Here is a 21,896-nt window from a genome sequence, read left to right on the forward strand (position 1 = left end):
GGTTTTAAATAACATCTTCGTTTAGATCGCTAATTACCAATTAGTATGATTAAAACATTATGTAAAGCTCTACTATTTATATCAACACAGAGCGTAAGTTTTTACTCTCCACGCCAAATTCAATCGAAGAAACCAATATTAATGCTCCTCCTTTAATACCGTATATACCACTTACCTAATTTTGTTATTGCGTGATGCGTTTTCGTGAAATATGTATTATAAGATCCGTGATGGTTACGCCAAAAATATATCTGAAATATTTCCCTATCGATTAAGGTAAGTATTTCGATTCTTTGAATTTTGTTTCCTTTTATACGTTAACAATATTATTGTGTTTCCTTAATATTTTGACCAATTAAGCGTAGGTTATAATTTGGAATATCGAGTTTGCATCGAGTATATTGAAATTCAATTGTGTTTCCTTTTTATTTTGACCAAATAACCAAAATATATCTGATATCCGTAACGTATAATTTTTTTTTTCAACGTTGACAAAAATGTTGCCTTTTACAAAAGAGTTAATATTGCATTATAATTAACGTTGACAAAAATGTTCATAAAACGTTCGATTATAATACATGTTCCTAAAATAAGCATAAAATTGTTCATAAAATTATTTCCGTTTCTTTAGTTGCATTATAAAGAAATTTGATATTAGTTTAAAAATGTTCATAAAATGTTGCATTATAATTAACGTAAAAAAAATGTTCATAAAACGATTTGATAGATGTCGAACTTATTTTGTTGCCTTTTACAAAAGAGTTAATATTCTGCCTGTCATAAATTCCCGTTTTTTTTTTCAAATCGGATTGTAATCATATAGTATAATGTATATGACCAATGACATTTGGTTGTAATTATTCTAGTTCACAAATGGTTTTTTTTTAAAGTTAGTGAGAGTGCATGAGGTGATGACACATAGGAAATATCACTCATGTAATAAACACATGAGACCAAGGTTTATTTATATGCATGTTCCTCCTTTAATAAGAAAGGAATTCAAAGTCAAACAAATTAAGCACATATGTGAATAGACATTTAGAACTTGCTTGGTAGATTTCTAAGAAAAATGAATATTTTGTAGAGAATGCAAACAAAAGTGAATTGTTTATATACGATTAAGAAAATAAAAAAAAATATATATAAGCTTCATGAGAAAGTCAAAACAGGTCATAATTTGTTTATTTTATAATATTTTTGTTATTATAAATTTCAAAATGGTAAAATAACATATTTATCTCAACACACAAATTTATCTTAAACATAAATAATTATTATAGTATTATTTTTATTAATTTCAAAATTATGTCAGAGTAAAAAAGTCAATTCACATTTAAGAAAATGTAGTTTTCAAAAAATAAAATAAAAAGAGTAAATTTTAAATTTCAAACTGTTAGTGGAGTAATTTACAAATTATCCCAAATAAATATTTATTTAGAAAAGCAAGATCAATTATTTGCGCCGATCAAGCTCTAGGTTTAGTTGCTATTATATGTCGTATGTTTTTTAGTAGTTAGTGTCTGTGTGTGCCAGGTTTGGAATCTCTTGTAAATCATCAGCTGATTCAGCTCTGTTTTTGGAATAAAACTTGATCCGAAACTAAAGCCTTTCTTCTCTTTGCTGAACATGATTTGATAAAGAGTTATTTACACTCAAAGACAGTTTTGAGTTGCCTTTGAGTTTTTTATAACAAAATAAGACAGTTTTTACTCATAGGACACTTTTTCTTAACTTTGTTTAACCTATTCCATTCATTACTAACCAAAGTATAACTAGAGCATAATTTGTAGGACCCACCAATTTCTCATCTTCCTTCTCTTCTCTTCATTTTCAGATCTTGTTTTTTTTTTTTCAGTTCATATAATAAAAACACAATCTCATCTTCTATTTTTTCACAGTTCCTCTTCGCTGTGATTCATGGTCCTCATATGTGACTCCGATAAACCTCAGCCCAGTTCGATTGCGGTACGTCTTCTCCTTCACCATGAATTAACACGACCAAGCTTTCTCCTCCACGTTGTGCTCCGCAACTCATCCGCCTCGCGCTATTACAATATGTCCTGGTGAGTGTGATGGTAGGAATACACTGTGTCGCACGGTGAAGCTCGGGCAACAATGAAGTTTTTCTCACATTTTCACATGTGGTCTTTATTTGTTATGTTATTATCAATTTGGCCTAAACTATCAAATTTCCAGATACATCCTTTTTAATTGTCCAAAAAATTTAATTGTTCAATCTAATCCCTACAATATGTAGATATGAATTTAAAATGTAATATAACATATTTCTATAACATATATGTACATAAAATTATTAAATATCATAGTTTGAGAAATGTACAAATGAATCGGTGTACATGTATTATTTAGTATAATATGGTACACATGGACAATAGAATATATGTGTACACGTTGAGGATATTTGACACGTTGAGGATATTTGACACACTGAGTAGCTTTAAAGTATCATTCAAAATGTGATTTTGGGTTTTTAACTAGATAATGTGATTTACGATTTTAGTAGAGAGGCATGATTGTACAGTACATTGCTTTAATGATATACAATGTACACAAATGAAGATGGACACATAAACATATATAAACATGTACACATGTAAACATGTACAAATTTACACATGTATGCAATTCAGACTCTGGTTATGCAATTATGTATGCAAATACACTATTAACAATTAAATGCTACTTAAATAATCTAAATTAACTAATTAAGATGAAATAGTAACATCTAAATGCTCATATTATACACATACATCTATTTCATAGTATAAATATGTACAGCTATTTCTTAGTGTACATATGTACATCAACTTCAAAGTGTACATGTGTACACTGCATATGTTCTTTAGATATAAACAAACCGCACCAAAAAATCAAATTTTGAATGATACTTGAAAGGTACTAAATGTGTCAAATATCGCCAACGTGTACACATATATTCTACTGTCCATGTGTACAAGAAAGGAGATGGTAGTGGAGCTCGTCGTACCTCTGAATTGTGGTGGAAAACTTGTTGACTTACATCAATCATGATATCTATGGTTTGTGACGGTACATCAGTCATTATGAGCTGAATTCGTGGATCAATCTGGATTTTACAAAGATAATTTTTTGAAACAAAAAGATTGGAAGTCAAAGATTTTAAAATGAAGAAGATGGAAAAGTTTAATAGAAAAAAAAAGATAAAAGAGAGATGAAAGTGGATCGAAAAGATAAGAGAAAGAGATGAAAGTAGATCCTACCATTTACTATAGTTATGTTTTAATTTGAAAAATTGAACGATATGTGGTAAAATTATTGAAAAATGTGTCTGTAGCATAAACTGTCTTATTGTGTTATAAATAACTTAAAATTGTCTTTGAGTGTAATACTTTCTTTGATCAATCCACAACTTGAAAAAAAACAAAGAAAGATAGTTCAAAAGTGAAATCAAAGAGTACAGTTACAACTTCACATGGTTCATAAGTAAGGTTTTGCAGTAAGAAAACAACATAGAGAATGTCTTCTATTAGCAGTAACACCCCTCATCACTCCGGGTAAGAGAGCATTGTGATAAGCAACTCATGCTGAGGAAACAGCGACATGAGGTGAGAGCGTTTCGCAAGCTCAAAATCCTCAAACTGGAAACCGGGAGCACAGGTGCATCCGACAAGAGAGAAATGGTTCTCCGAGTCTCTAGGCTCGGCTCTAAGCAGAGTCCCATTGTGAGGGAAATGAAAATCCTTTGTTGGAAACGAACCAAACCAAATGTTCGGAGGGACCGTGTACTGAGGCTTCTGGTCACCTTCAATGAGGTCAGGACCAAGACACGTGAATTTCAACTTCCCATCATCGTTGATCTCCACTACCTGAGATCCAAGACAAGAACAGAGGTTTATTAAGACAAAGAACCAAAAAAAAACATTAAAAAAATCGTTTCTTTTTCTTCACACACTTACAGTGAGGGGTTCACCCAAATAGAAGTGCCAAGTTTCAGCCATGGGTATGCGATGAAGACGTGAAACGTTACCAGATGGAAGCAAAAAGTAAATACTTGTGCTCACAGCTCTGTCCACCTTGACTGTGCACAGATTCAGACACAAAACAAAAAGGATCAGACTTTCTAGATGATCTGTAATAAAATCCAACAAGGGATTAAGAAATGAAAAAATGTTGCTGGATGAACAGTTTGTGGGTTGTTGAAATAGTAAATTCCAAAAATAAATCAATCAATACTATTTTCTAATATCAGCGATCTTAACTCGGATCTAATGACTACATTACACAAGTAAAGATTACAAATCAAGATGGAACAAGAGTGAGAGAGAGTTACAGGTGGGAGGGAGATGAGAGGTGGAGAGGATAACAGAAGAGTCTCTGAACGTTTCATAGAAGAAACCACCTTCTTGGTGTGACCTGAGATTCAGCTTCTTCACGATTTCTGAAGACTTCGCCATCTTCTACGATATTCACCGACAGACTCTCTCTCTCTCTCTCTCTCTCAGGCTTTTGTCTAAACTCCAAAACCAAATCAGTTTCTAGCGTTGCTTGAGCTCAGCTAAATAGCTGCCATCCAAAATTGACTCTTCCATAACTTTCCGGGTTCAAAGTAGAATATTTATAAGGTTTATTTACAACTACCCTCAACTTTAATTATTTACAATGAAACCCCTATATTTTGTGTTCGAACGATAAACAACCTTCCCAAATAAGTTGAACCCAACTTTATTACAGAAAAACTTAACATAGAACAATACTTCATTGCCATTCACAAAATCAATGTTCTACACTCAAATGGTTTTATTCAACAAAAAAGTTGTATACACTTCAAGTAGTATGAAGCAGATTCAAAAAGTATTGTATCTATAAGGAGTGAAGCAGATTCATTGTCTTAAGTTGTGTGTGTGATCTTTTCAAAAGGAAGAGCTACTACGACCACCCCTTGTGGACATGCTCTGCATGACTCCTTGAAACGATTTTCCAACTCCAGCTCCTATGTCTTGTGCAAAATACTTGGCCTGCCACATAGTACGTGAATTTATCCCCATGAGAACTCACATTCCAATAGTAACAAGAATGAAGCATAGCAGGAAAGGTTTTATTCTTATACCTCTTGTATGCTTTTCTTCAGATCAAAAGCATCTTTGACTCTGTCATCCAAGAACTCCCATGTATCTCTATACTCTGCTCAGCATGAAATAATGATGATATCAAACTTCAAAACTTGTGTTATTTTTCTTCACCCGCATAGGACAATGCATTTGAGAAAGGAGGAGTTTAAGAACCTGGGGAGTCATCTGTAAGCATGTAAATCTCGGTGGTTGAGTAAACTCCTCCAAGAACAGTGCGCTTCACATACCAATCCAAATCAGAGGCTCCATCTCCAACAGTATGCCATATCTCATCAACCAACATTGCCCGTTGCTTAAAACTCGTTGGCACGTTCACTGGATGCGCCTGGAGATGTATCCAAAACATCAGAATATATGCAAATAAGCTTATCACAAAACAGAGAGAACCAGCCCCAAAACTTACTTGAATGCTGAGAGCTTGAGGCCATTTTGAAATGTAAGGCACCTGCATCTCTAAACGGATTCTGATGAGCTTGGAGATGCGTTCACTCGGAATGAGGTTTTGCAAATCCAATCCAGAGTCTACTCTATCAATAAGCAGTTGTAGGCATTCATCCATGAAGTACTGAACAAGAGTACACAAACAGAGAACCCATCAACATCGCTTCCAAAGAGAGTGTTGTTGAAGACAGACATATACCTCGACAAGTGCAGCTTCTCTTCTGGAGAAAGACCCAACAATGGAAGGAGACACACCAACGTCTCTCGAACCAGCCGTCATCGCCTCCTCCGTCCAACCTAACCTCGCCTACAGAAAATTCCCCAAATTAGGATAAAACTAATCGCTTAAAAATGGAAACTTTACGGCGTTCAGAGACTCACCACGTGACGGAGAGACGCAGAGAGAACACGAGCCTGCTCTTCCTCGAACTCGGGTCTTGGTTTCCTACGAGGTCCTTCCCCTGTACCCGTGGAAGAAGCCGCCGTGGGACCCGATTGATTAATAATCGGTGATTCGGTGTGACCCATCGATGAAGTGCAGAGATTGGAAGTGTAAGAAGAAGGGATGATTGTGGATCGGAGGAGGCGGCTGGTTGTTAAACCAGCGCCGAGAAGACGCTTCGCCGCCGTTCGGTACATTGTCGCCGGAGTTAAGGGTATCAGTTTTTTTTTGACACGTGGATGAGTTCGTTGCCAAGAGAAGTTAAAGGAGCTTCCTTTGATTCTATTATGGTGTGAAGTATGAACAAGTCAAACTGGGGGTTTATTTAAGGACTTTTTAATAATTAAACCATCAACTAAACGAAAATGAATCGTAAAAACTTTCGACTAAAAATCTTGTGAAATAAACTTTTAACTTCAATTCGGATAACATATGTCATCCTCTTTTTGAAAAACCGTGACAGAATGTGACATACATTAACGGTTTATAAGTTAGAGAGTTTCTGATGGAGCGGAAGCAACAATAAACATCTCAATCAAGGGGTTATGAAACCACGCTTGGGACCTGTCAGTTCAACCAAAGGATTCTAGGGAATCCTCGCTTGGGACCTGCTTCTTGATTGATGAATCTAATCAAATCAATACAAGGGATAGAAAATATAATTCTCCCAAAAGCCAAAGCTCTTTATTAATCAAATCAACATTTAATACAACTTTAGGCTTGAATGTTTATTTATAATAAAACCTTAAATCTAAAAAATCCTAATCTTAATTAAAATAGAAAACTATTAAAATATGAAAAAATACAAATAAAAGGTAATTATCAATTGAAACTAACGAATAATAAAAATATTTGGATAATTTCCAAATATCTTGCTGCATAAGTTTCTAATGTTGAAAACTTAGTTGATAGGTTTTTTTTTACGATTCAAAAATAGTTAAAAGATTTTATCACTAAAATTCATTAAATGTTTTAAAATCTTTATTATCATTTATACATTGTTTAATATGTCAAATATTTATAGTTATTTATACAAATGACGAAAACAATAAGAAACTTATACTAAACAACCCCATTTCATAATTCTGAATCAGCTTTTAAATTTTATTGCTGGTTATAGTCCATGATATGAATTAAGATAATTCATGCAATTTTGTATGGTTTTCACCAATCATGGTATATCTAATTAATCCTTCAAAAAACTTATCCTTCACATCGAACGGTACACGTGTCACGTAACACTGGCTTCACAAATTCTTCTGGATAACAAAGATGCGATTCCATATACACTCACAGCAACAAGGAGAGTCACAAGAACATTAACAAAGATGGCTCTTGCCATTGCCTCTGCTCTCACTTCCACCACACTCGCTTTATCCACAAGCAGAGTACAAAATGCACGAGGAGCTTTCTCATCACGTGTTGGTGGAAGAACGAGCGAGCGTTTGGTGGTGGTTCGTGCCGGTAAAGAAGTTTCTAGTGTCTGTGAACCACTTACTCCGGACCGTCCTATGTGGTTCCCCGGTACTTCTCCACCTGAGTGGCTCGATGGCAGTCTTCCTGGTGATTTCGGTTTCGATCCTCTTGGTCTAGGTACGGAAACATGAGAAACCCATTCCAGTTTACGAAACTAACCGAAATTTAACTAAACCGGTTTCGTTTTATAGGGTCTGATCCGGAAACCCTCAGATGGTTTGCCCAAGCTGAGCTCATACATAGCCGGTGGTCCATGCTAGCCGTGACCGGTATCTTAATACCGGAATGTCTGGAGCGGTTAGGTTTCATCGAGAATTACTCATGGTACGACGCAGGGTCTCGCGAGTATTTCGCGGATTCCACTACCTTATTCGTCGTTCAGTTAGTGTTAATGGGCTGGGCTGAAGGTAGACGTTGGGCTGATTTTATCAAACCGGGTTCGGTGGACATAGAGCCTCAGTATCCGCACAAAGTGAATCCTAAACCGGATGTTGGTTACCCGGGAGGTTTATGGTTCGATCCGATGATGTGGGGGAGAGGTTCTCCTGATCCGGTCATGGTTATGAGGACTAAAGAGATTAAAAACGGACGGTTAGCGATGCTTGCTTTCGTTGGGTTTTGTTTCCAAGCTAACTACAGTGCTAGTCAAGATCCAATTGAGAATCTCATGGCTCATCTCGCTGATCCTGGTCACTGCAACGTCTTCTCAGTAAGTTTAACATGTCAATGATGAAGATCATTGTATTGATGATTTTGTGTATTGACCGACTTTCATTGGTACTTGTAACTTGTTTTGCAGGCATTTACATCACAATGATCACGTTGATTGAGATTAGTTTGCGGCGAATATAATTTTCTTATGGCTGTATAAGCAACCAAATGATGTTATAACTTTGGTGTATAGTATCAGTTACGTTATTGTTATGAATTTAATTATTTGTATATTGTTGTTTTATAAAGAGACAAAATTCAAAAATTGTTAGTTAAGTCATTGAACTTCTGAGAAATGAAGATATAGTACATGTTTTGTTTTTGAACAACAAACACTTCAATCAGATGAAGAGAAGTCTAGTAAAAGAGAGAGTGATTACACAATGCTGCTTTTGCCAGAGAATCAGCAGTGATATTAAACTCTTGAGAGATAAACGAAAAGAAGAGAACGCAGAAAGACACTTGATATCTATAAAAATTCCAAAAAATTCCACCCGAGAGAAGAGAACACAGAAAGACACTTGAATGCAATATACCAAAAAAAATTAAGTTTATATCCAATTTAAACTATAAAAACATGTTAACAAATCCTTATGTATTTTGATATTGTATATTATTTGAAATTAGTTTGAATACAATTATATACAAAAAAAAAAATAGAAATCTCAAAAAATGATTAAAATTTCTGAATTAGTTTGTAGAATAAATATTCGAAACTTAAATAAGTATCTATGATATTCAAATAGTTAGTTTGATATAATTTTTATCCAATCGTAAAATATTTGAATCTAAAATGAGTTTGAATCTGAAATGAATCCAATATAAATATTATAAAGAACTGTAAACTTTATATGACTTTAAAGTATGTCTTTTTTATTTATTACTTAAAGCATGTATATGAAATCTGAATTATAGGAGATTTGACATCAAAATCCCCCCCCCAAAAAAAAAAGAAACTGAAAACTTTGACTCAAACCCGAATAACCTGGCAGAATGTGAACTTTGACAAACTTAAGGAGTTAATTTGAAATGTCAAATAGATTTAATTCCCACTAAAATTGAACCAAAACAAACCGGTCTTGGTTTCTAAACCCATCGAATCACGGAACGAATCACACACCAAACTCACCAGCTTCAGATACAGACTACTCAACCAGCGAAAGATTCCTCCCCGAGATCCTCTTTACGTTAAATCCACTTAGATCTCTCTCCCTCACAACCTCCATGTGAATCAAACAAACAAACAAACAAACAAACAAACCATGGTGGAGACTCTCCTTCCCTCTCGCTTCCAATCCCACCTCCAAAAACTCGACCCTAAGCGCCGCCTCCTCACTTCCACCATCGCCTCCCACAAGACGCTCCTCTTCGCGTTCCTCTGGATCGCCGCCTTCGCCTCCGTCTTCCTCTGGCAGCGACCTTCCTACATCGGCGGCTACGTCGTCGGCCCCGTCGCCGGAGGGAGGTTCACGGTCTTCGGTAAGGTTAAACCGTTGCAGCCGGTGCCGAGGTTGAGGCCTGCGGTGTTCGATTTGAAGGAGTTCGGAGGTGTCGGCGACGGGGTTGCGGTTAATACGGAGGCGTTTGAGAGAGCGGTGGTGGAGATCTCGAAGCTTGGCGGCGGTGGTGGAGGACAGTTGAATGTGCCGCCTGGACGGTGGCTTACGGCGCCGTTTAATCTCACTAGTCATATGACTCTGTTTCTCGCTGAGGATTGTGAGATTCTTGGAGTTGAGGTTTGTGGAATTGATTTGGATTTTGTTGATTGATTGGTGATTGAGCTCTGTTTAGGTCAGTATTGAGCTTTCAGCTACGAGTCAGCTTAATAGCATTAGATGTCTAGGTTACAGAGAGTATATGGAATGTGTTTGATTGGTTGATTGAGCTCTGTTTAGGTTAATATTGAGCTCTCAGCTACTACTAAAGCATGAGATGTCTAGAGTACATAGAGTATATGGACTCTGTTTTGATTGGTTCTGTTTAGTGGAGATTGTTAAGGAACGAATCAAGTGGATAACAAGTGCTATTTTTGGTATGCAAATGAGTTTAGTATGAGTCTTGGAGATGTTGGTGATAGATTCTAGTGTGTAATGAGAATGCTGAGACTAATGGGGCTTGAAGCTGAATGTGTTTGCTTGGCTCTGTTGAATGGATTCTATTGTGTAGTTTTATTAACCAAAGGCTTCTCAATGAGACAATGAGAATGCTGGCCTTTGTGTGGACATTGTTTACTGAATGCGTCACTTTTTAATTATCAGGACGAGAAGTTTTGGCCTTTAATGCCGCCATTACCTTCGTATGGTTACGGTAGAGAGCGACCGGGACCTCGTTATGGAAGCTTAATCCACGGTCAAAACCTCAAAGACGTTGTTATAACCGGTTAGTGATTCTTTTTTTTTTTGGAGTTCATGTTTGTGGAATTGTGATAATGGGGATAGTGGTTGATGAATTTAAACGTGCAGGTCATAACGGGACGATAAATGGACAAGGGCAATCGTGGTGGAAGAAGCATCAAAGAAGACTTCTCAACAATACAAGGGGACCTTTAGTTCAAATTATGTGGTCGAGTGACATAGTTATCGCTAACGTTACACTGCGTGACTCGCCGTTTTGGACTCTTCATCCGTATGACTGCAAAAACGTTACGATAAGGAATGTCACCATCTTGGCTCCTGTCACCGGAGCACCAAACACCGATGGGATTGATCCAGGTATGTTCATTCACCTCTTATTACCTATTCTTCGGTTATCTTGTGCTCTGCAAATTTAAACCCTTTGTGCACCGTTTTAACAGATTCCTGTGAGGATATGGTGATTGAGGATTGTTACATAAGCACCGGGGATGATGCCATCGCCATTAAGAGTGGTTGGGATCAGTTTGGGATTGCCTATGGACGACCTTCTACAAACATTCTTATCCGTAATCTCATCGTCCGCTCTGTTATCAGGTAAAGAGTTTCCTCTGTTCTCACGTTTCATTGCAAAAGATGAAATACAAATAAGGAAAGCTTTATGCCTGTTCATGGTGATTGTTATTTGAACATTGATTAGTGTCGTGTGAATACGTTTGTTTTCGCTCTGTAGATCCAAGAACTTAGACCTTTTATAGAAACAGAGGTGTGTTTATAGTTTGATCTTATGTTTTGACAGTGCTGGTGTATCAATCGGAAGTGAAATGTCCGGTGGAATATCGAACGTGACGATCGAGAATCTCCTCATCTGGAACTCACGCCGCGGAGTCAGAATCAAGACGGCTCAGGGACGAGGCGGCTACATCAAAAACATAACATACAAGAACGTAACACTAGACAATGTACGAGTTGGAATCGTGATCAAAACGGATTACAACGAGCATGCGGACGATAACTACGACCGGAAAGCGTATCCTACACTTTCGGGGTTCAGTTTTTCAGGAATCCACGGACAAGGAGTGCGAGTGCCGGTCCGAATTCATGGGAGCGAACAGATTCCGGTTAGGAATGTGACGTTTCGGGACATGTCGGTTGGGTTAACGTACAAGAAGAAACATATATTTCAGTGTTCGTTCGTGAAAGGACGAGTCATTGGCTCGATATTCCCTCGGCCATGTGAGAACTTTGATGTTTACGACGAGGAAGGTCGTCTTGTTAAGCCTGCGACTGAGTCTACTGTGCCGGATATTGATTACGACATTTGAATGTTTTTTAAATTCACGGTCATTTGTGTACATAAACGTAATTTTTGGGACCAATGTGAAAGTTATTTGTTACTCTTCATCGCTTTTCTCTGTTATAGATGATGCTTTGTAATTTTAATACATTTATGAAATATACGAAATAATCTTAGTTTAAATGTCACGAGAAGCATGTTCCACCACTAAAGTTAATTAGCCCAGTTCCAAACATTTGCAGTATATTTATATTCTGCAAAACACCACCGACCCAAATAATGGCCAACACGCATGTGGCGCCTCATCAACTGTATTCTTGTTTGCTATATTATGATATTTTCTACCTTTTACATCTTTATATTTTTCATTGAAGTTTAACAAACGCATGCCGAATGCGTTACTTTAGTATATTATACATGTAACAAAACAAAACTGTTTCAGTTCAAAAACAAAACAAAACAAAACTGCAGAACAATTGTTTGATAATTTCTAGAAATTTCATGTGCGTATTATTTTTAAAAAGAAAACTTATTCGACGCATCATTGTAAGTTACATCAGTATTGTTTTAAATTATACAACGTGGCTACGTATGAAGCTACGGTTATCAAAAGTCAACCACAACCCACAATTTCTTATAATTTTCCTTGCTCATTAAACAATACCCTAAAAAAAAATCAGGCCTCCGAGTTGCATCTGCATAGTATATTGGACACTAAATAAATAAACTTCAATATGATTATCATCAGTACTAAGTCAAAATAAAAAAAACTTCTCTCTAAAAAAACCTCTGCTTTCTCTCTAGAACTCATCCACCGCTAATAGTGTTTTCCGGTCGACGGAGTGGGCTTCCTCAGCCACCGTCGGTCCGGTTTGTTTTATTTCTCTGTCATTTGCTCCTTGCATGTCTTTTCAGAAGGGTGAGGGATCGTTGTGTGTACCCTCTGTTTTAGGTTTCATCTAATCGACTTTATGGTTCCGGAAGGTGGAGGCCTTTACAGCCCCGTCGTCGCCGGCTTTGATCCCGAAAGTGGAGGCTTCCTACGCTTTACGCTGCCGGTTTTTGGGTACAGTTCTGTCGTCTTCGTTCTTATGAAGACGAAGGCGCTTTGGTTCTCTGAAACTCGGGTTTATTCCCGATTGTGGGATGTTCATGTTGGTTTTGGATTCGGTGTTTGGATGTAGCGTGAAGCCTCTTCTCTGTGTTTGTGGCGTAAGGAGTCGGATGAGATCTCGAACAGATCGATTGATGCTTTCCGATGTTCGAAATACATGAGATGGTGGGCTCGTTGAGAGTAATGATGTTCCCGGCAGGTTTCCGGTGGTTGATGTGGCGCCGATGAGGTTGTTCTCCGGCGTAAAGCTCTGGTCGGTGGAGGCATGAAGACGGTCCCTTCGCTTCCTCCTTCACCATACATGTTTCGCATACGTGTCTTTAGTTAAGGTTTGTTTTGTTGGACTTTTTTTGGGTCTCGTTCCTTTGTGTTTTAAGTTAGCCCGCTTGTGGGTTTTTGTTCAGTTGTTTGTGTTTTTTTTTGGACCTGTACTTGCTCTTTGTTTAATATTAATTTAAGATGGCAAAAAAAAAAAACTACGATACAATACAAATAAATAAGAGTCGTGAATTAAAAGGTGAACTCAAATGGTGCATCAAAAGTTGTAAAAACATATATAAATGGATACGTTACTCAACTTGCCTCGCCGATCTGTATACCTTCCCCAACCACTACACGTATTTCCCACGAGTTTTACAAACCTTTTCGTTTAAACTAATCCTATTCCTATCTAATTTTATATCCCCGTAGCCTTGATTCGTACAAGTTGCAAGTAAACAACAAACTCAAATATTATATAAGACCAATAAGAGTTGGACACGCATCAAGTCAGGTTGGTACAGACAACGTGCACTTGCTGCCCCTACTTTCAGGTTTTCTCCTTGTTTTGTAATAGTTTCTTTGCTTTTCTTTTTATTTAAATATCATTCTAACTTTATTGCTATTTATAATAACAAAACGTGGTCGACAAAACATGTGGGTGGTGTAGTTGTCTTCTACTGGAACCCACTCACAGTATTAACGCCGTGAAAGTTTGCTTCGTTTACGTTTCATCAAGTTAGACTATGACATATGGATTAGTCGAGGTTGCCGGATATTACTATGCGCTCCATTTTCTTAGGTCTCGAAATTAATTTTGATTATTTGATTCAATTATTAAATGGTTCATGGCGTTAATCAATTGTGACGGCCGACATGTGATTGACTTCAATTCTTTAGCTTCTGCCGCATTTGATTACTAATAGACGACTCGCAGACTTTAGTTGTTTGTAATTTTTTTTGGCTTAAGAAACAAACGCTACTTCTGACCCATAAAAACAAACTCTAGTTGTATATCTGCATAAATCGCGCGCTAGTGAACTCTATAATAATTAGAAACTCTAGTGTTGACCTTAAGAAACAAACACTAGTTTGTATCTCTGCAGGACTCATGCATTAGTAAACTCTATTATAATTAGGTTGAAAATGGTTTGATTATATTCAAATTATAATAGCACGTTACAAACTTACAATATGCCAAAGAGGGTTGACTATTGACTTGTAACGCGTTTTGCTCGTCTCTATCTTATTCACTATTTATAATATTTTCCCACATTTGAGAAAATACATTTTGGATATGTTCGGTTGATTTCTTGTTAGTATTAGATACCAAATATCATACCACCAAGACCATGAGGAAATTATGCTTACCATAAAAATATTTAACATCTCCTTCATGCATCCACCGAAGCCAAACCTGTAATATTCATCATCACTCATAGTCATTTATCTAAACCTGTAAAAAAAATTGGGTCCTTTGCTATTTTAAACACTGAAAATGATCAACCAAGATTACTTTTGTAGTGGAGGACACGAACTTAGAGCCATTTAACTAACATGGCGCAGCTTTCATGATTTAGTTACATAATTCATTATTAAAGTTACAAAATAGATTTTTTTATCATTATGCTTTATCGAATATTCTATATAATTAGTTTATACTTTGTTTATACTTTGTTTATACTTTGTTTATACACTGTAAATGATTTTCTCTAATTGTGAATAAATTATAGACCAGGCATATATATATTTGATAACTTACTATAGAATAGTACAGTGTGCTTATTGTCTGAGAAAAATTGGAAACTGAACTTGTGTTTTCCAGCGTAATTATTTCATCTAATCGACTTAAAAGAACCACTACACGCAATAAAACTAAATAAAAAATCATAATAGACCATCTGCAAAAGAAAATACAAATCCTAAACTTGACTTGATATGAGAAAACAATAATTACTGTACCAAAAACGGTTCATAAGGAAACAGATACAACAAGAACAACGTCTATTCTCCACTTGCAAGCTGTGCAATACCACTACACTACATGGGTAAAATAGTTAACCGTGCAGTGTGAGTGTCTGCGGTTTTGTTTGACTTCGTCCTACCAGCAAACAAACAACCCTAATGCTAATAGGATAAGTAGCGTCGTGAAGAGGGGATAGAACTGTAATTAAACTAAACGGCGGGAAAGCGTTAAAGAGAACAGTGCACCGAGACATATTTCCGGATTATTATTCAAAATAAAATAGTAAAAATAAAACACGTGTTTTCAAAGGACTCACGAATTAAATAAAACATCATTTAATACTATAGAAGTATTATATATATTATTGGAGGTGGAGAACTACTCAGCAACCAACCCAACATTTCTCCCTCGTGACAAATCTCAATTTGCAATAAGAAAGAAGAAGAAGAACAAGACAGAAACGGAAACCCAGTTTTCTTTATAACGATGTCAAGTTCTATGGAGTGCTCTGATTCCGCCGCTACTCGGAGATTCTCCAGGAAGCCGAGCTTCTCCCTGACGTGTAGTCGGTTGAGTCAGTATCTGAAAGAGAACGGCAGCTTTGGAGATCTCAGCTTAGGGATGTCATGCAAGCCTGAAGTCAACGGTAATGCACCACCACCTTCTCCTTCTTTTTAGATTAGTTTTCTCTACTTTTGAATTAAAGAATCGAATCTGTTAACCGGAACCAAGCAGAGGAACCGGTTTCACATCTACATATCTACATATTCAAGAGATCTAACGATTTATTTGGATCATGTTTGCAGGCAACTCAACAACGACCATGAGTTTATTCCCTTGTGAAGCTGCTCCCATGGCGACGGTTCAAGAAGTTAAACCCAAGAATCTGTTTTCTCGGCAACCTAGCTTCTCTTCCTCATCTTCCTCTCTCCCCAAGAAAGAAGATGTCCTCAAAATGACACAAACCACTACTACTAGGTATGTTCTGTTCAGACATATAAAGCTGATTAGTACAGCTAATATTTTTTATTTTATTTTTATCTTCTTGGCTAATTTATGGTGTGTTTTTTTTTTTAAACAGATCTGTGAGACCAGAGCCTCAAACAGCACCGTTGACTATATTCTACAACGGGGAAGTGATTGTGTTCAACGACTTTTCTGCTGAGAAAGCGAAAGAAGTGATGTACTTGGCTAGCAAAGGAACCGCTAATAGCTTCACCGGTTTCACATCTACTCTTAACTTACCCAAGAATCAAACTGAGGTCAGAACCAACATCGCTCCTACCTCGAACCAAGTTCCTCATCTCATGAAACCCGCAGCACAAGAGCCAATCCTATCCTCTTCAGCTGCAATGGCATGCGGTAATCTATCTCAAACCTCTTTTTTTTGTTTCCATGTCTTCTTAACGTTACTTTTTACACAGCTTCTAACAAATATATTTTCCTTTTTAACAGAACTTCCTATTGCTAGAAGAGCTTCACTCCATCGGTTCTTGGCCAAGAGAAAGGATAGAGTTACGTCAAAGGCACCATACCAATTAAGCGATCCAGCCAAAGCGTCTTCAAAGCCTCAAACCGGAGACAACAATACCACCTCTTGGCTCTGTTTAGCAGCTCAAATATGACGGAACCACCACAAACCGTACCGGGCTATTCTTTTTGACGTTTGCATCAAAAAACAAGATTAATATATAAAAGCTCATGCGTCCATGGTTCTTAACAACTATTCAGTTACTAGGAAACTTCATATATTTGTATGTATTTGATTCATTCTTGTAAGTGTCTTTTTCTTTTAGTTTCTTCTTTTACTAGGTGTTGTCTTATGTCTGTCTAAGCACCCACTCTCTGTGTTATCTCATTAGTAGTCTCGTTTATTACTGGTTTTGTAAGAACAACAATTTTTGTTGAGGACTATATTAGTTTCATTTTTAAATCTTCTTTCTTGGTTTAACTCCAAAGTGTTCTTTTTAAAAACTTAGAAAAGACATAATAGTTCTACTTATGGAGTCGTGGGTAAGTCTAATATTGGTGTGACATGGTCAAAGGATAAGAAAATCCTAGGGGCCGCTTGTGTGGTAGGAGACAAGGATGTGAAAGTATTATTACATAGCCGAAGGTCGTTTCTGAATTTGGAAAGTAACTTTCAGGCTTAAGTTTTACAGTTGTGTATGGGCAATGGAGAGTATGGTATTTGCATAAGTTCCCAACCGTTTGAATATTTGTTGTGGGGATCGTTGTCTGATTTGTTGTGTAAACAGGCTTCAAAGCTTAGCTTTCCTTTAGGCATTATGCAAATGAACTGGAGTTAGCCGTGGATTGGTTTCATGATTATGCACATCTCTTAGCGCAAAAGTGTAATAAAAAGGAATGGATGGTCAATTTGCAGGTGAGAGAGTTTTGATCAGAGAGTCTTGTTTCCAGGTCGCTTGAGTTGTGTAAGATAGCAACCTGTTCTGGATGTGGCCATTGTAATAAGTGTTGGGTCGGTAGGGTTTAGTAAGGGACCTATGTTTGGGGGTCTTGAGCTGGATGGGCTTATATCTATTGTCTGTGGTTGTTCCAAACCTTCTACAATTCAATAGTATCAGATGGTCAAATAAAAAGAATACTTTAAACATTTACACATTTCCTTAATTTCTTGTTTTCTTATTACGTCCGCGGTGTGACTTGAATGATTGCTGAAAAAATTAAACATAAAAAATTCTTATAACTTTTGATTTGTTCTCATATGTTTAAGTTTCCAACCTACTTTACGACTCTAATTGATTTAACCAATTATTGAGATAATAAGCTAGTAGGTAGGTGTAACAAATCCACAAAAAACAATGGATTCATAATAAAAGAAAGACATTTTATATAAAATCAACTATCCATCTTCTTCTATCAAACGAACCAATGGATTCAGATCAGGAACTCGCATACGACTATTCTCCAAGGTTCCGTGTCTACAAGAACGGCCAAATCCAACGCCTCGTGGCCGAAACCTTCGTCCCACCTTCACTAACCCCTCAAAACGGCGTCGTTTCCAAAGACGCCGTCTATTCACCGGAGAAAAACCTCTCTCTCCGTATCTACCTCCCTCACCAAACCCTCGAGACCAGTGAAGAGAATAATAAGAAAAAGAAGAAACTCCCACTCCTCATCTAGTTTCACGGTGGAGCCTTCATCATGGAAACCGCTTTCTCTCCAGCTTACAACACTTTTCTCACATCAACCGTTTCAGCCGCCGACTGCATCGCCTTCTCTGTGGATTACCGCCGTGCACCCGAGCATCCCATTCCCATCCCGTACGAAGATTCTTGGGACGCGGTCAAATGGATATTCACTCACATCGCCGGTTCTGGTCCGGAAGATTGGGTGAACGATCACGCCGACTTCAGGAGAGTGTTCGTCGCCGGAGACAGCGCCGGAGCAAACATCGCTCATCATATGGCGATCAGAGCCGGTGAAGAGAACGGTAGTATCAAGATCTCGGGGTTGACTCTGTTTCATCCGTTTTTCTTTTCGAAAGCTATCCTCGAGGAGCAGGAAGATAGGGTGAGAAGATACATGGAAGGGATTTGGGAGATAGCGTGTCAGAATAGCGAGAAGGGAGTGGAGGATCCGTGGATCAACGTGGTCGGTTCGGATCTATCTGGATTGGAGTGCGGGCGGGTTTTGGTGATGGTGGCGGGAAAGGATGTACTTGCTAGGGAAGGTAGGGTTTACGCGGAGAAGCTGGAGGAGAGTGGATTGGAAGGAAGAGTTGAAGTGGTGGAGACTGAGGACGAAGATCATGTCTTCCATATTAGGAATCCTGATTCTGATAATGCTCGTTTACTTGTTCAGAGGTTTGCAGAGTTTATTAGACAAGTTTGTTGTGACGACAACGTTAGAAAATAGATAACACATAACGAATAAATTTGTTGCTTGTAAAGCAAGCAAAGTTCAAAACTTCAAATGGATCTACAAAACTCAAAAGTGTAAGAAATGTGAAAAGTGCAGCGTTAAAGAAGAAATTCAAGAGATCTAATTGTTATCCCTCAAACATTAACTATATAATCAACAGTTCCAAGCTCCAACACAAAAAACTAGTGGACTTATATCATCTTTTTTCAGTGAGTTTAATTATGATATGATGTTGGAACTGTAATAGTAAGATGCTGGTTAAAAAAAAAGCTAAGAACATCAACACAGCTTTGCCTTGTTTGTTGTAATGGGAATCAAATAATACTAGTGGGGTTGAGTGGTATTGACTATGATGGATAAGCTTAGAGCATCATATCACGGGCTCTTAATTGAGTTTTTAAGGGTATTAGTAATTAAAAGAAAAAGTGAAATAGGTATTAACTTAAGGGACAGATCTAATTTAGGAGTTTAGGAGTTAGAAGATACGTCTCTTACGACGGAGTGACTTCGCCTTGTCTCCTTCTATTCTTCGTCTTCATCTTCTCCTTCTCTTCTTCGCATTCACTTCTTCTTCACAAAAAACAACTCGATTTCATCTCACCTCCGATCTTCTTTCCAGGTTTCTCGATCGAATCCTATTAACTAATATGGTTAGATTCGTTTAATCTATTATGACAGGATCGTTTATACTCGTTTGATCTAATTTTTGCAGAAGAAGGATGGTGGCGCCTTATCTCAATCCCGTCGGGGATTCCATGTGGAGCTAGGAGCTCGCGAGAAAGATGTAAGTTTATTCTTACATTGAATCTGGGATCGATTGGATGTTGTTTGATTCGTTTGAATTTGATTTTTTGTGGGCTTTTTCGGAGTCAAATTGCATTTGAAAGCTGTTTCATTGTTCTTTTTATAATATGAGATTGTTCAGAGATTCCATGGTTTGTTTTATGTTGTTGCAGCTATTGGCTGAGAATGATGCTCTGAGGAGATTCAAGTCGCATAAGAGAGGAATGCGCCAATTGAAAAGGGTTGGAGATGTGATCACTGATGTTGTTGTTGCTGGTATCCACTGCTACACACTCACTGATTTTTCTGTGATTCGTTCAATCACTAGTAATAGCTGGCAGATAGAGATATCCTTGTGCATCACTAACATATACGTTTGTCACTTACTTGTAACGTTATTGCGTCATTGCCCTATCATTTATTTGATGGAAAGCTAACAACTTTGTCATCAGTCTTTGTTAGGAAATATGCGGTCAAATTTTGCGGTAAACCAGAATTTATAAGAGCGGAAAAAAAACACACACACAAAATTGTTAACGGAGTTCGGCCAATGTTGCCTACGTCTCCGGACCTGCTACAGATCTTTTATTATCAACCAGAGAAATTTTACAAGCTCACAACTCACACCCGATCCCAAATACACTCAGAAATTAAAGAAGATTTTTTGTGAGAAAAAAAACTCTTCTCTTCTCTTCTCTCGTTCTCTCTCTGTTTTCTTGTTTTGGGATGTTTCCTCTTCACCTCAGCTCTCCATTTATAAGCATGAAGAAGGTGTTTGGTGAGCTCACAATCTTTGACAAAACCAACGTCAACAATTTCAGCTCACCGTCCATCCCGACCAACACGTAAAACGTGTTTTAACAATCTCCCACTTGAAGACTGATTTCAATCTGTCTTCACACCTTGATCAATGTAGCAGGTATTCCTAGCTTGTTACTCAAACAAGCCAACTGAGGTTACACACAACCTCAGCTTACCATACGGCACGACCTTCGTCAGCATGTCTGCCGGATTCTTGCTTCTTGGGACCTTCTCAAGCACCAACATTTCATCTTCCAATGCTGATCTGATGAAATGATATCGACGATGTATGTGCTTCGTCCGAGCATGGTAAACCGGATTCTTTGCCAAATCGATGGCACTTTTACTGTCACAGTACAACACACCTTTCCCTTGGTCATGGCCTAGCTCTTCTAGAAAAGACTGTAGCCATATCATCTCTTTTGTTGCCTCCGTTACAGCAACATACTCAACTTCACAGCTTGATAGAGATACAATTTTCTGCAACTTTGAAACCCAACAAATTGCAGTACCGCCAAAGGTGTAGACATACCCGGTTGTGCTCTTCGTGCTGTCAATGTCACCTCCATTGTCAGCATCAACATATCCCTGCAATCCCTTCTTAGACTTCGTCAAACATAGCGAGAAACTTGGATTTCCTTTTAGATAACTGAAAATCCACTTAACGGCTTCCCAATGTTCCTTTCCTGGATTGCTCATAAATCTGCTGACGACTCCCACTGCATGTGCAATATCTGGCCTTGTACATATCATCGCGTACATTAGGCTTCCTATAGCAGAAGCATATGGAACTTTATCCATACATGCCATTTCGTCTTCCGTCTTTGGAAACTGTTCTCTGGATAACCGAAAGTGACTTGCCAGGGGAGTACTAACTGGCTTCGCGTCATCCATGTTAAACCTCTCGAGGACTTTCTCCACATACTCCTCTTGTGATAGCTTAAGACCTTCCTTGCTCCTACTGATTCTCATCCCTAGAATCTGTCTTGCTTCTCCAAGGTCTTTCATCGCAAACTCTTCTGAGAGTTTCGTCTTCAAGCTATTGATCTCGTGCAAGTCTGCTCCTACTATCAGCATGTCATCGACATATAGGAGCAATATCAAGTAGGACTCTTCAAGCGTCTTGAAGTAACAACAGTGGTCAGCTTCACACCTCAAGAAACCAACGCCTTTAATAAAGTTGTCGAACCGTTTATACCACTGTCTTGGAGCTTGTTTTAAGCCGTACAAACTCCTTTT

At 37.7% G+C, this 21,896-nt stretch overlaps 6 protein-coding genes and 1 pseudogene across 6 annotated transcripts; 5 read left to right on the forward strand and 2 right to left on the reverse strand.

The window, feature by feature from the left end:
- Window positions 1-3,413: 3,413 nt before the first annotated feature.
- LOC106309753 lies at window positions 3,414-4,538 on the reverse strand. The gene is made up of 3 exons (XM_013746878.1): window positions 4,331-4,538; window positions 3,957-4,078; window positions 3,414-3,866 (listed from the first exon to the last, which is right to left on the reverse strand). The coding sequence occupies exons 1-3, from the start codon at window positions 4,452-4,454 to the stop codon at window positions 3,546-3,548; spliced, it is 567 nt and encodes a 188-aa protein (XP_013602332.1). The 5' UTR covers window positions 4,455-4,538; the 3' UTR covers window positions 3,414-3,545.
- A 205-nt stretch (window positions 4,539-4,743) lies between these two features.
- LOC106309908 (ubiquinone biosynthesis protein COQ9, mitochondrial-like) lies at window positions 4,744-6,304 on the reverse strand. Its single transcript, XM_013747056.1, has 6 exons — window positions 5,952-6,304; window positions 5,770-5,877; window positions 5,533-5,694; window positions 5,283-5,454; window positions 5,108-5,181; window positions 4,744-5,015 (listed from the first exon to the last, which is right to left on the reverse strand). The coding sequence occupies exons 1-6, from the start codon at window positions 6,207-6,209 to the stop codon at window positions 4,911-4,913; spliced, it is 879 nt and encodes a 292-aa protein (XP_013602510.1). The 5' UTR covers window positions 6,210-6,304; the 3' UTR covers window positions 4,744-4,910.
- Window positions 6,305-7,291: 987 nt separating this feature from the next.
- Window positions 7,292-8,508, forward strand: LOC106307534 (chlorophyll a-b binding protein, chloroplastic). Its single transcript, XM_013744514.1, has 3 exons — window positions 7,292-7,605; window positions 7,680-8,197; window positions 8,288-8,508. Exons 1-3 carry the CDS (start codon window positions 7,341-7,343, stop codon window positions 8,303-8,305), a joined length of 801 nt encoding a protein of 266 aa, XP_013599968.1. The 5' UTR covers window positions 7,292-7,340; the 3' UTR covers window positions 8,306-8,508.
- An 829-nt stretch (window positions 8,509-9,337) lies between these two features.
- LOC106311862 (probable polygalacturonase) lies at window positions 9,338-11,995 on the forward strand. The gene is made up of 5 exons (XM_013749181.1): window positions 9,338-9,935; window positions 10,458-10,578; window positions 10,662-10,910; window positions 10,994-11,147; window positions 11,350-11,995. The coding sequence occupies exons 1-5, from the start codon at window positions 9,462-9,464 to the stop codon at window positions 11,873-11,875; spliced, it is 1,524 nt and encodes a 507-aa protein (XP_013604635.1). The 5' UTR covers window positions 9,338-9,461; the 3' UTR covers window positions 11,876-11,995.
- A 3,555-nt stretch (window positions 11,996-15,550) lies between these two features.
- Window positions 15,551-16,857, forward strand: LOC106311864 (protein TIFY 10A). The gene is made up of 4 exons (XM_013749182.1): window positions 15,551-15,831; window positions 15,992-16,163; window positions 16,267-16,547; window positions 16,641-16,857. Exons 1-4 carry the CDS (start codon window positions 15,672-15,674, stop codon window positions 16,808-16,810), a joined length of 783 nt encoding a protein of 260 aa, XP_013604636.1. The 5' UTR covers window positions 15,551-15,671; the 3' UTR covers window positions 16,811-16,857.
- A 299-nt stretch (window positions 16,858-17,156) lies between these two features.
- LOC106311863 lies at window positions 17,157-19,232 on the forward strand (annotated as a pseudogene).
- A 352-nt stretch (window positions 19,233-19,584) lies between these two features.
- LOC106308963 (succinate dehydrogenase subunit 7A, mitochondrial-like) lies at window positions 19,585-20,293 on the forward strand (the record flags this gene model as incomplete). The annotated part of the gene is made up of 3 exons (XM_013746061.1): window positions 19,585-19,692; window positions 19,786-19,857; window positions 20,030-20,293. Coding segments are annotated over 3 exons (444 nt in total), but the record flags the coding sequence as incomplete, so codon positions are not given.
- Between the last annotated feature and the right edge of the window lie 1,603 nt (window positions 20,294-21,896).

This window comes from Brassica oleracea, chromosome C8, assembly GCF_000695525.1.
Source record: "Brassica oleracea var. oleracea cultivar TO1000 chromosome C8, BOL, whole genome shotgun sequence".
Classification (NCBI taxonomy): domain Eukaryota; kingdom Viridiplantae; phylum Streptophyta; class Magnoliopsida; order Brassicales; family Brassicaceae; genus Brassica; species Brassica oleracea.